Source organism: Varanus komodoensis, unplaced genomic scaffold, assembly GCF_004798865.1.
Source record: "Varanus komodoensis strain SLA01 unplaced genomic scaffold, ASM479886v1 scaffold52, whole genome shotgun sequence".
NCBI lineage: Eukaryota > Metazoa > Chordata > Lepidosauria > Squamata > Varanidae > Varanus > Varanus komodoensis.
The window spans coordinates 658,966-672,634 of NW_025336114.1; the positions used below are offsets into that span (position 1 = coordinate 658,966).

Below are 13,669 nucleotides of genomic sequence, written 5' to 3' on the forward strand. Positions count from 1 at the left end.
GCCTAATTAAACATAATGGAACTTCTGAGCAGACAGAAATAAGATTGTGTAAGTGGCAGTTATTTATTTCTTCCCGCCCACCCCCACAATAAAAACACCTGTTAATGTTGGTTGAAAATGTGGGATGTGGGGGGGAGCTCCCTGGTTTCACTATCATGACAAAGTACATCTAGCAAGCAAAACTCACAAAACTTTGACATACTTGCATCTGAGCTGTTATGTTGAATGAGACGGAAACTCTTCAACTGAGGTACCAAGTAATTAATAATTTATCAGCAAAATTGCTATTAGGGGAAATCCATAATTTTAATCCTCTGAACAAAGAGGATACAAATAATTGTCAAGTATCCTCAGAGGTATCTGCTATGGAGAATAGTTTCCCTGAAAAAACAAAGTGTGCAGGTGGTTCACCTGTTTTACTGATTTTACTGGTGACTGCCTTTGCACATGAACTATGCATGGTGCTCTTCCAGGATGTGTGTGCAGCATGTAATACCCCACCTTCTGATGATTGCACGCTGAAGAACAGCTCTGGCTTGTCCTAGGTAGCTCCAATAGGTAGCTCTGCATATATGCCAATGTCCCCAATACTGCACCAAGGTGGACCAATCTTTTGCTGAAAAAACGTTGAATTCTGCAACGGAAGCGAACTGACCAAGGAACAGAGCTTTCAGAGCAGTTGCTTAAGTCATTTGCTCACCTGTTATATGTGAAGGTGCCTTTGGGAAATCTGTCCTTCTGTTAAAATATACCACTGACTGAAGAGAGTTAGTTAGTTATGATGTAACATTCCATATATCATATGTAAAATTGAGTTACATAAGAATGGAATTGAAGGAGAGTTGGTTACCTGCATTTAACGTCCTTTGGAATTTCATAAGCCATGGTGGCAGGATATAAATTTCAGCAACAAATCCAAACCACAATTAGCAAGAGGAATCTTTAAAATTAGGTACCACTGGGGAAAGAACACACACTGTCTGAAATTTAATACTTCTGAAAGGATATTTTGCAAACAGTCCACTAGAGGGGGGCATTGCACTTCATACCACATCAGAAGTTATTTTTGCCCTTATTCGCTTTCTTCCTGCACAGCTAAAAAAAATAAAAATATGCTGCAAAAATAATTTTATACTATGTATTTCAGCAGAGGAGGAGAGAGTTGAGGATGAGAATTCCCAATTATGTTTCACTGAATGATTAGAATACCCCCAGACCTTTTGTCTTTTCATATGATCTGTGATCATTTCTGCATGTGGAGACATTTTGATCCATTCTACTTTTAGTTTTAAATGGCCTGTTAGGCCATCTTCAGCATAAAAAGTTCCCATGGTACATCAGAATAATGAACAAAACATAAGATAAAAACTGAAATGTAAAATGAACAAGTCTGAAAATTAGGTAAAAGAAGCACCCCCCCCCAAATAACGAGCTGTTAAAATGCCTAGGGGATTAAAGGAAAAATACTTTTCCCAGTACCTATAAGAAAAGCCATGCTGGATCAGACCAAAGGTCCATCTAGCCGAGCATTCAATGCACATGGGGGCAAATCAGCTGCCCACAGGACTTCTGCTGCCCGAGCTCCTCAGTAACTGGCATATGCAGGGATGCCACCTCCGGTGGAGGCAGCCCATAGCCAGCAAGACATCCCTTGAGCCATCCTTGGCAGAGCTCTGGTGTGCTATCACAGCCGGGTGTCCAGGGTCATCTAAATGAGGGCCTCCAGTTGTCTTAGAGTTTGGCCAGGTGTGTGTAGGGGAAGGTGATCTTTCAAATACTGGAGTGCCAAACTATTTAAGGCTTTAAAGACAAGCATCTGGTCTTCTAAATAAGCCCATATCAGAAGCCACCTCAAGTATGGGAACCCTGGAGAGATATGCTTATAGTGCCTGCTTGCAATCAAATCAATTTTATTGTGAACTAACATCAGTCTATAAAGGCGGCCTCATGTACAATCTTCAAGTTTATTATTCAGGACAAGGATAACCGTGGCAAGGCTATCTCCATCTAGGAGGGGGTTGCAGTAAGTGCACTAATAGCACAAGAAATTTAGTACCCTCGTTTCAGGTTGTCTTGCATGAAGAGTGCATGTCATGAGAACTAGATCATACCAAAGATCAGTGGCATTTTAATTTTAACTGAGGCCAGCTAAATGAAAGACAACAATCTCCCTCTATTGTTCTCAGCATCTGGTGTGCATAGAAGTACAAACCTTCCTACAGTGAAGTCTGAAATGCTGTGCTGTTGTTAATTCCATCCCCAACTCCTTCTGCACCTTTTCTTTTTCTTTAATACTGCATTTATTCACCTGTACCTGTACTTGGAGGGATGTGGTGGCTCAGTGGGTTAAGCCGCTGAGCTGCTGGGCTGGTTGATCGAAAGGTCAACAGTTCGAATCCATAGACAGAGTGAGTTAGTTCCTGTACTCTGTCCCAGCTTCTACCAAACTTGCAGTTCGAAAGCATACAAATGCAAGTAGCTAAAAAGGTACCACTTTGGTGGGAAGGTAACGGCGTTCCGTGCACCTCGGTGTTTAGTCATGCTGGCCACATGACCAAAGAAACTGCCTGCGGACAAATGCTGGCTCCCCTGGCTAGGAAGCAGAGATGAGCACCACCCCCTAGAGTCAGGCATGACTGGACTTTAATGTCATGGGGAAACCTTTACCTTTACCTTACCTGTGCTTGAATTTACCAGGAATACTTTGGCTTTTCCTTTTGTCATTTATAATTCTCAAGTGCTAAAGTGCATTTTGACATTAATTTAAAGGAGGTTTGTCTTCCTTGATAAATTTTCTTGAAGTGGTTATTCCCTCTCTTCGATTCCATTCTATGGGAGATGGTCTGTGTTCTTTCATTTATACTGTGGCAAGTGCTATTATCAACCTCCCTCCAACCACAAGACAATAACTGTAAGGGTAAAGGCTGACATCCAGGGTAGGCCTAGCCAGGCACCTGCTGAGTGTCTGCACCCCAGAGGAGACCACAGGAAAGAGCCTCCTGAATTTGCTTCTCCTCTGCATCACTGCAACCTGTTTAATCACCTGTCTGTTGTTCTGGCGGGGAGCCAGAGCAAGTGTAGGTCCCACAGCCTACATATTTGCTGGCTTTCTGCCTCTCAAGCAAGTTGCAGCAAAGAGGAGAGAGGGGATAGAGCAGCAGCAGCGGGCAACCATGGTGGAGAGAAAGACTCACTGAGGGAAGAGACCCATTGAGGGTGTCTTGCCCAAGGACCCATCAAACACCAGAGGTGGCACTGTTGGAGGTATTTATGATACCTTCCCATTTCCATTCGTCCAGGTGTTTGTGATGAATTATATTAACTCTGTCAAAATATAGAGATTTTCTGCACCTTCTGAGGGCTGCCTATTTTGGGGTAGGAATATAAAGATGGCAAGGGTTACTTCCAGATGAAAATTATCCCCTCAAAGTAATCTTCCGCTACAACATTTATGATGCCCAGTACAAATATGCATCAGGGAAGAAGTCCAGGGATCTTTTTCTTATGCTTATTTGTATGCAGGAATATACCAGGTAACAGTAATGGTACTAGCAAAGTTGAGGGGGTCTTTGGCAAAACGTCCTCCCACCTAACACTCCCTGGGGCCATTTCCTCTTTCCGAAACCACACACACACAGGAACTTACATGGGTGATAAAATTTTGTAAATGGAGGAAACTTTTATTGTGGCCATAATGTGTTTTTGGAAAGCTGCTCCATGGCTATCTGTTCAGCAGAAAACATTTTTTTTTAATGGGCACCATAAATTTCATCTGTGGGCCCCAAGAATAGCTGAGAGACATACATGGAATTGGCAGTAATTCCTGTCTCTTCCATCTGCAGATGTAATCTTTGTACTCACTATTAAGCTTTATACAGGTGCTTTGTTTTTCTTTTCTTAAAGTGAGCCTTGTGTTTTTAGTCTTTCATTTCTGTCATAATCACTTAGGCAGGTTTCAGGCAATTTTGGGCTTCACATCTTCCATAGAAGAAACATTTGGTGTTGTCTCCATGAGAGAACTTTATGATTCATGGCTTGAATCACCATGGTTTCCCCTTGCTTCTAAAACTAACCGGATAGCCTCCAGCTGCCTTTGCAGTTAGCAAATATTTAAATGAGGGGTAGGCAGCTTGTAAACCAGAATATCTACAGGGGTATGACTCCCATAATCCTTCACCATTGGCTGTGGCTGTTCAGGGTTCATAGGAGCTATAAGCCAAAACATTTGGAGAGTCAGTCATTGCCTGCCCTTGATTTAAACATGACAGTGACATAAACAAATTGAAGGACCATTACATGGAAAGTAACAGCTTCAATCTACTGTTCTCTATTCTGCTAAATCAGCTGTGGTCAGAAGTCAGGATCTGGTGGTAGATTTCTGGGTAATTTGCAGTTGCATTGGCAAAAGTTTCTAACCCCCTAATTGCTAAACAAGAAAATGCCTTTCCCCTCTTAAATTAGGCTACTAAGATTAAGAAAACTTCTTGGGAAAGCCTGTAGTAGACTTTTGTGCATACACAATACATGTGTATTGTCATTTTAAGTGTATTGTCTTTTGTGCCTGGGTTAGGTGAGTGAATTTTGGATTCTAGAGTCAAAAAAATAAAGTAGATTTCAGAAGCCTGAAGTTTTCCCATGCCTGCTCTAACCAATGGGCAAAGGAGAGGGGCACAAAGTTGATATTCAGATTTTTGGACTTCAGCTCATAGCAGGCCTGACTATTGGCCATGATGAGACTGGCTTCTGGGAGCTGACATCCAAACTGTCTGGAGATCTACCCCACTGAGAAGGGGCCACTTCTGTGTTGATTGTGAAGCCCTTGTAGCTGTTGACCACCAGTGCATCCCTGCTGTGGTGCGGGGCTTTGGCTGGTGCCCAGCTATGTCTGTTCTTGTTTCTAGGCCTGATTACTGGATATTGGCAAGGGAAATTGCTTAGGGTTGTTGGCATGAGATTAGGAGCTCTTCACCACAGCATGTGCTGTTGTGATTCTTCATTGCAGGAATCAGAGGAATATCTGAGGAGACAACAACTGGGGTCCATAATCTCTATAAAATGCATGCCAATGAGACTCTGAAGTTGCCAGCTATTAATGTTAATGACTCGGTCACTAAGGTAAGAGAGCCAGAAAACCTGTGTGTTGTTTTTCTTTCCCTGGCTGGTGTTTCTGTCTGGCTGTCTCTGTTGGCGGCTTCTGTGTGTTCACACTGCAGCAATGGCCTTCAGCTCAGTAAGAACATTCTTCCTCACCTTCTCACTCTCCTCTGATAGGAGGTAAATTCTGAGGTGGTTTGAGATGACTATAGTTCTTCCGTTTGCTTATTTGGCATCAGTTTCATGATGTCAGAGCTCTTGAACTCTGCCCACAGGGTTATTTACAGAACAAGTTGTATTCTGTCTAAATAACAGGATAAGCAGGTAGGTAAAGATTGGATTGTGGTTGGTTAGATTGGATTGATGGCTTGTTACAGAGAATATGGATGTTGGTGAATGCCATGGTTAATCATGATTTTTCTTGATGGGAATGAGCCTAACCTCCTTCCAGGGTTACACAGTCCCATTCTACTGACAAACAGCAGCTAACATTAACCACAGTTGTTTTTTTGAGACAAACCAACTTTAACCCACCACTTATGAACCTGTTTATTTCAACAAACTATGGTTAATTTTAACCATGGTTTTCTGGATTCTTTGGCTAATATAAACCAGAAGCAAAAGCTTCCTGTCTTCTCTTCCTCATTATAAGGCCTAAAGGAAACTCTTTGTGAAGCTTAAATTTAAGACATTCCTTTAGAGGGTATTTGTCTTTGAACTTCGAAGTAATCAAAGTTCTCTACTCTGTAGACAACCATGTTGTCCTATGATGAAATTGTTCCTAGGGAATATTTCTTCAGATTTTCTGTGAGGGATTTTCAGTTAGGATGTGCTTTCCCATGGCAAAATAAATTGTACATATATGAAAATCTGAATATCACAGAGAAAACTTGCATATTGAGGAGAAAGCTAAGCTATAAGTATCTGAAGTAAGAGCCCCGGAATCATTTTACTCTAATAAGTTACTTGTGTTAGAGAGCAGCTCATCACAAGTAAAGATATGTTGTGTCTGGGGGTTTGTCATGGGGGAAGCAGAAGTGAAGCAAACAAGTGGATTTTTAGCATACCATGCTTAGATTTCCCTAAACATCTGCATTCAAACAGGTAGGCCACTTGGATCAAGGTTCTGCCAAGGTTTTGCTGCTATAAGGCTTAATATAGACTGGATGCAGAAGGACACTATTTATGTGAAAGGGGGCTTCTGTGAAAGTAGCTTCCCCTCTCACATGTAAAAGTTCTGCTCTAATTGTTGTAACTAGGCACAGCATGCTAAGGGGGGCTGTGATAGCAGAAAGAGGTAGCATTTTTGATAGAGAAACTTAGAGTGTAAGCATATTATGGGATTACAGATGGGGCTTGAAACCTGTTGCCTTCCAGATGTTAATGAATTAGAGCTCCCATAAGCTCTGACCATTGATTATGCTGGCTGAAGCTGATGGAAGTTAGGGTCTGAAGTAGTATGGGTTTCCCACTCCTAGAAAATGCTTTGCACTGGAAGCATTTAGCCTACCAGTGGTTTTCTAAATGTGCTTTTTCATAGTATGGGCATCTTTTGATATTAGAGACAGTGCTACATTTTCTAAAAAGTTGCTTCTGTGATCAGGGTTTTCTTCCCTGCCAGTCAAATTTAAACTCATTAATTTTTATACACTATGATATAACTTTATTTTATCTGTATATTACAGACATATGCAGAAATATTTATGAAAGTCTTTCCTCAGATTCTGGAAAGGAAACTAAATACAGTTTGCTAGCATAAAGAACAAAAAGGAATCTTCAAGCAGCCAATGGTTTCTATTCATATCTTTGCCTGTAAAGTAAGAAGAAAAATATATTAAATCCATTCCCCTCTGGCCACAACTAGACTTAATGCAATTTTCCGTTCTTTTTGGTTCATCTTTGTATATTTGAAAGTTAATAAAACGTTACATTGAAAAACTGCTTTCCTTCCTAGAGTAAATTTGACAACCTCTATGGGTGCCGGGAATCCCTCATTGATGGAATAAAACGTGCCACAGATGTTATGATTGCAGGGAAAGTGGCTGTTGTGGCAGGCTATGGGGATGTTGGTAAAGGCTGTGCTCAAGCCCTGAGGAACTTTGGTGCCAGGGTGATCATCACAGAAATCGATCCGATCAACGCACTGCAGGCAGCCATGGAAGGTGAGAAGCAAAGGAGATTCGCCCAAGTGTGTTGTCTTCCCTTGGGGGTTGTGGGGCGCTGTAGTGATAAGACAACAGCTATGGGTTGCCTCTGTCTCCTTCCTTTCCTTTCTTAACACCCTGATCTTGGCCAGAAAAACTGGTTCAAGCTGCTTTGGAGGGAAAGGAACAATATCTGCTGCAATGGCCAAGTTGGCACAGCATGCAAACGGTAAGCCAGGTTTGCATGGGAACCCTGGCATACCATTTACAAACAGCATGCTGTTGCCTGCTTTTTGGTTGCTCCCACAGTAAGTAACATCAGCTTAATAAATCATAGCTCTTCATGGACTTAGCACTGATGTGCGGTGCCAGCCTGGCTCTCCCTGTCATACCAGAGGAATAACCCATGAACAAACCATTGGTTATTTCTCTGGCTTGTGCAAAGATAATAAAACATCAAGTGCAAAGAGTCTCAAAGATACAGTGCCATATATAATTTCCTATCTACTTTCCTCTTTAGGTTATGAAGTGACAACAATGGAAGAGGCCTGCACAGAAGGAAACATATTTGTTACCACCACTGGATGCACAGATATTGTGCAGGGGAGGTAATTACCATTGACCTTTATGTTGACAATGGATCCTCCTAAACAAAACAAAGCATTATAACTGTTTCTTATCGTTATTGTTAAAGGCATGCACTGATACTAAGTAGTAAAGGAGACATTGTAAGAGGAAGATCTGCTTATTTCAGCAATTCCATTGTTAACACAACTACATCAAAACTGATAGGACCATAAAGTAACAACTATATTTTTATTGAAACACGAAAATTCAAGTGGCCTACATTCAAGTAGTTTGCCAGGAAAAACTGGCAATCTTTAAGGGAAAAGTAGGACATGAAGTTGATTAATCTGAGGATCTTTAATATTCAGGCATGTTCATTTTGTCATCTTCAGACGAACATTTTTCTGAAGGGAGCACTTTCATGAGGTGGCTTCATTTGGGCAGCCATGCCTTGTATTTCTGTGTTGCATTTTGCACAGATGCATGTCTTACCCACCGGTACTGAAACTTCATTAAAAATTTTCCAGATTCTCTTTTGTGGCCTGGAGTAATTTTAGGTTTTTGCTTCTAGTGTGGAGCAATGCTATGGTAGACCTCAGACAATGAAGACTTAAAACAACTTCTAAGATTTGGATCTATCATTTCATTTTCATTTCCGTTGCCTGCCCCTCCGTCTTGCATTTGTCTCCAAGCTCCATCTTACTGCCCAGATTGACTCCACCACCAATAATTTTCTATTTTGTAGTTACATTAAGAACTTTCAGAAAGAGAAGCAGAGACTTGACTTGGTCTACACAATGTTGCAGAGGGACAATCGGTAGGGTAGCCACTGTAATAGAATTGGGATCACCCAAGGAAATTAAGGGTTTTAATAGGGCTTCTGAGAATTTTCAGCTATATAGCATGTTGATGGGGTGGGGAGTCCCAGGGGTGATTAGATCCGTTATTTCTCATATCTGTATATTGCTGTTAATAAGAATGTATTTCTGAAGGCACAATTCCAGTTTGAGAACTGTGAAATGTTCTGACAGTATCTTCCAAATTGAGGTACTGGTGAACAAGGTTCATGTGCACCATCAATACAGAAACCCATACAATGGATGCAAAACAAGCAGCTGCTCCAGGTCATTCAGTCTCTATTCAGAGTGTCTAACAGCAAACATGCTGTCACTTACTTTGCTTCGACAGCCTTGCTCCTACTATAAGGAGCTGTACTTGAGTAGGTTATATAGATTAAAGAGTAGTATTTATCAAACAGGGAAAACTAGGCCATTATTGTATTCTCCCTGTAGGGAAATTCCTTTACAGGGAAACAAACAAGTATGTTGTCTTTAATGTAGCATGCAAAATGGCACAACTCTGAAGCATGTTGTACCCTGCCCAGAGAGCTGTGGCTATTTGGTGCTCCATGATGATGATGATGATGATAGACTCAATTCTGAAGCAATCACAGCACCATTTCAATTGATTAATAAAGACATATTTTAATTGTAGGATGCTTTTTACTTTTGCAATCAGAATAACAAAAAACCCCCAATTTTCTTTCAAAATAAAGCATGCTTTTAATAGAATGATTATAGTTGGAGAATTTTACAAGTATGTGAGGTGGGCAGTGAGGGGAAGGGATAGTTGAACAGACTGGAAAAATGAAGTCAAGGCTAAACTGGCTACAGGAGTAAGAAAGGCTTTAGGGAGAAAAGGTGTGGGAAAGATCTAATTCAGACTTGTAGCACAGGTGGGAGGGAGGATAGATGGGGAAATGGTTAGAGATAACAGGAACCAAGGATTTAGGGGAAGAAGTAATAGCCTTCATCTCTCTTCTTGTCAAGATGGAAGCATAAGTGGGAGGGATTGGGAGAGCAAGAGAGCTTTTGGTGCCAGGCAGCATGGAGGGTGGCAGGGTGGGGATAAAACACTACTGCATGGACTAGCAGCTCTGGGCAGTGGAATGGGAGTGGGGAGTGTATAGTATGTTAATATCAACTGTATGGTAGACCAGGTAAGAATTAAGGCAGGAGGGAAAGGGAGAGCATAAAAGGTGTTAGATGGGTGGCAAGATTGGGTGATGATGGCCGAGTTAGGAGAAGGTCATGCCACAGTTGGTACTAGAGGCTCTAGGAACAGGTATATGATGGAGGTGGGGGCGGGGGTGGGGGCGGGGCGGGAATGCTTCTCTGTAGTGAAGGAAATAGCTCAAGCAGAAGAACTGGCAGGTGGAGAAGTGTGGACCAACATGGAGGAACCAAGTTTTGCAGTTCAGACAACAAAAGGGGCATCAGCTGTGGGGAGGGGAAGAAAGGGTTAAAGAATCATGTAGAAGGATGAAATGGGGAACACTCAGCAGCCCAACTGCAAACATGCTGCCTACAGAGAGAGGGAGTGATGGCATAATAGATACATGAGCATCTGTCGGAACTATCCTGGTAACCATCCCCCTGTCCTGATAAGCAACCGGGAATCATTGTAAACATCCACCACTGCTTCTTGCAATGTGTAAAACTGCCCAATGAGCTGCTGTTCCTGGAATCAGTCCTCTGTGTTCATTTGTCCTAGGCATTTTGAAAAGATGAAAGATGATTCCATTGTGTGCAACATTGGGCACTTTGATGTGGAAATTGACGTGAAATGGCTGAATGACAATGCCGTAGAGACTGTGAACATTAAGCCCCAGGTGAGTAGGCCTGAACTGAGATCTTATTTCTTCATCTTCAACTAATTCCTTTTTGTAGCTGTACGTGGTGAAATTGTACCAAAGGTATTTCTGCCAGCAGCAGAGCAATAAGGGGGGCTGCGGAGGCGAGCTTCTACTCCAGCCAAGTGCTAACAAAGGAATGAGGTTACGTGGAAAGTAATTTTTATTGAAATGAAAAGAAGGGCTGACTAGTCCTGTTACAAGGCTCCATCTTTGCTGAATTTTCCAGCAGTGTGTGCGCACTGGAACTGGTGCCGGGGCATGCTCCATGAGTTACACCTGGCAGAGGCCATTGGAAGACTTTATTCACACTTGAGCCAGGTGAATGCTCTTCCTCCTTTTATCACCACGGGGTGTGGAACCTGTAGCATAACACCTCTGCAGATGTCTGTTGAACCATTAGATGCATTTTCCACAACAAGAAACTTTCCAGGAAGGAGTGCAAAAGGTACAATGAACTGTGTTCTGATTTGTCCTCAAGTAAAGCTTAGAAGCGTTAATAAAAACCTCTTTGTGGATTTTGGATTCTTGCATCCCTGGGTTTGCTTATACATTGACCCTGGGTGGGGTGGATGTCTCTAACTTTCTAACCAAATAGTCTTATGGCATCTTTAATGTATTCTGAGTTGTAGTGTTATGGCATCTTTAAACAAATGTATTTTGGCATAAGCTTTTGTGGACTGTAGTTGTGTAATGATGAAGTGAATTGTAGTCCACAAAAACTTATGTCAGAATAAATTTGTTGGTTGCTAAGCTGCCCCAAGACAATTTGTTTTTGCAGCAATAGAACAGGCCTGCACAGCTACCATATGTTGCTTCCATAAGTGTTTAAATACAACCCTGGTTAAAAAAAAAAAAAGATGCTTAGTGATCGAAGCTGGGGTGCTCAAGTGCATAGCTGCAAACTTCAACTGCACAACCACTAACCTTATGGTTAGCAATCTGTGTGTAACCATAAGGAGCTTGTTTCCTGTTTGATCTTCCTGATAGAATGCTAGAATTTAATGCTGGACTTTCCCCAGCAGAAGTCTCTTCTGGATCACAGACCTTTGCTTCAAACCAGAATTCAAAGCTGTCTGACCAGATGGGGTCACACTTCTTCATCTGTAACTGCATGAAAGAGCTGACATTATGTGCTCCTTACACTGTGGTGGTAATTTTAAGAATCCCATCAAAGTCTCCTTTTATAATTCCTGTCTCAGACACGCAAAGTTCGGAATGTGCACTTGGTGCCCTGCAGCAAAACTTGCTAACACCTTCAGTAAAATGGTCTCCGCCGTTTGTGATTAGACACGGTCTGTTTTAACTGTATGGGGAGTCCCTTGAGGTTGTGTGCCTGGTTAGTATTAGCCGAGATCTGAAACCAACCTGGCACACTTTCCCTTTATGGTGTGGCTGATCTGGGTTGTTTACATTTTTCTAGCCTTGATTTATAGCCATGGATACTGTAACCTGTCATGGTGAAGGCCCTCTGGATTTTCTGTAGCAAGCCTGCATTTCCATCTTGCCCTTTCTGGTGTATTCAGCTACTGGTTTTCATTTGCTCATAGGTAAATGGAGACCTGGAGTCTTTCAAAAACACGTTGTCATACTTTAAAAAAAGGCTATGTGGCATCTTTTCAAAGTCATTACTAGTTCTGAAACATTTCAGGTATGGAGAGCATGAGAAATCATTCAATAAGAGCACATCAAAAAGCAGTTCTTATCCCTTCGTACATTCTTAACATGAAAGCAGCCCATCTCTTTTAAAGTCCTGGCATCCAGAATAAGCAAGGAGACTTGCTGTAGGAAGAGTAATTGGGTGTGAGTATAATGTGCACTGATTAGAACCAGCATAATAGAATTCTTCTACTCTATTCTGTTAGAATTGGACTTTTGAAGATGATTCTCGGATGTTTCCTCTTCAGAGATGCCATTGCAAACTGCTTTCAATCCCTGAAAGGAACTTTCATTCCAATTCAGTTTGGATTGTTTTATAGTGAACCTACAGAAAGAGACTTGTGGCACTTTTAATATAACCATGATTAATCTTTTTCCATAAAAGTTTCTCCTGTATTATCCTTTGTTGGCCATTTGGGTGAGGGTTAACTACTTTATGAGATCTGATCTGGATCAGTGCTAACTTTTGCCATGTTTTAGGCATGTGACATCCATTTTGAAATCCATATTAGTGTGTACCTAAGGGGCTAGGACAACATGTGAAGTAGAAGCCCAGCAATGCTCATGATGTTGTCCTGATCTTGGATTCTGCCACTGCTTATCAGTCTGAGTTCCTGGTCTCCGTTTTGGAGGAACTTGAATAACAACCAGAGCTGGTTCTGTCATTATGCAGAATGAGGTGGCTGTCAGATGCTCAGTGGTGTGGAAGGGAAGAAGCCCCTGACTGTTCCATTCAAAGGCACAGCTATAGTTTTAATTAAGACTTAGCTGGTTGTCAGTTTATACAGGTTGGAAGGGACACCAGATTATACAGGTTGGAATGGGGCAAGAGTGTTTGACTGGGACTTAGGAGGCCAGGTTCTAGACCCTGGTCAGCCAAGAAGCTTACTGGGTAACCTTGGGCCAGTCACTGATTCTCAGCCCAAGCTACTTCACAGAGTTGATACTGCAAGGATAAAAGAAAGAGGAGGAGGACCTTGAAAGCCACCTGCACTTCTTTGCAAGAGGAAGAATATCAGGGCATACATGTAAAACCACCACCACCAATAATCAGGTTTTCTTTCACAGCAGGCAGCAAAATTGAGAATATAAAATACCTTTTAAGTTTCTGTCTTATGGGGGAGTAGCTCCTTTTTAGCATTAAGTGTCCTGCACTAAGGAGAGATACAAATACAGAAGAATTTACACAGATGTGGCTTTTCAAAATAAAGACAATTTATTATTTTTAAAAATGCTCTCAGTAGAATAAAACTAGGATGGAATGCAAAACTGATTTCATTCCCCCATGTATGTGAGGTATACAGTCTCTTAAAATAGCTGGGTGAGATGAGCTGTAGGTGGGAAGGCTTCTCTGGCTTTATGCACAAACACTGGTAAAGCTCATAAAAAATAGCTAGGTTTTCAGTCTTTTTCCCCTCTGGAGCCCTGTAAGTGCATACAAGTTTCATCACTTGTTAAACCATTCACTAATGACACTTGTCCTTTCATTTCTCCACAATGCATAGATTAGCTA

General features: G+C 41.7%; 1 protein-coding gene across 1 annotated transcript in view; it reads left to right on the forward strand.

Moving 5' to 3' along the window:
• Nucleotides 1–13,669, forward strand: part of AHCY (adenosylhomocysteinase) — a 30,456-nt gene that overhangs the window by 9,169 nt on the left and 7,618 nt on the right. Inside the window, exons 5-8 of the mRNA XM_044447590.1 lie at nt 5,003–5,115; nt 7,049–7,256; nt 7,759–7,846; nt 10,359–10,476. Coding sequence (XP_044303525.1) covers nt 5,003–5,115; nt 7,049–7,256; nt 7,759–7,846; nt 10,359–10,476 — 527 coding nt within the window. The remainder of the gene's footprint in view (nt 1–5,002; nt 5,116–7,048; nt 7,257–7,758; nt 7,847–10,358; nt 10,477–13,669) is intronic.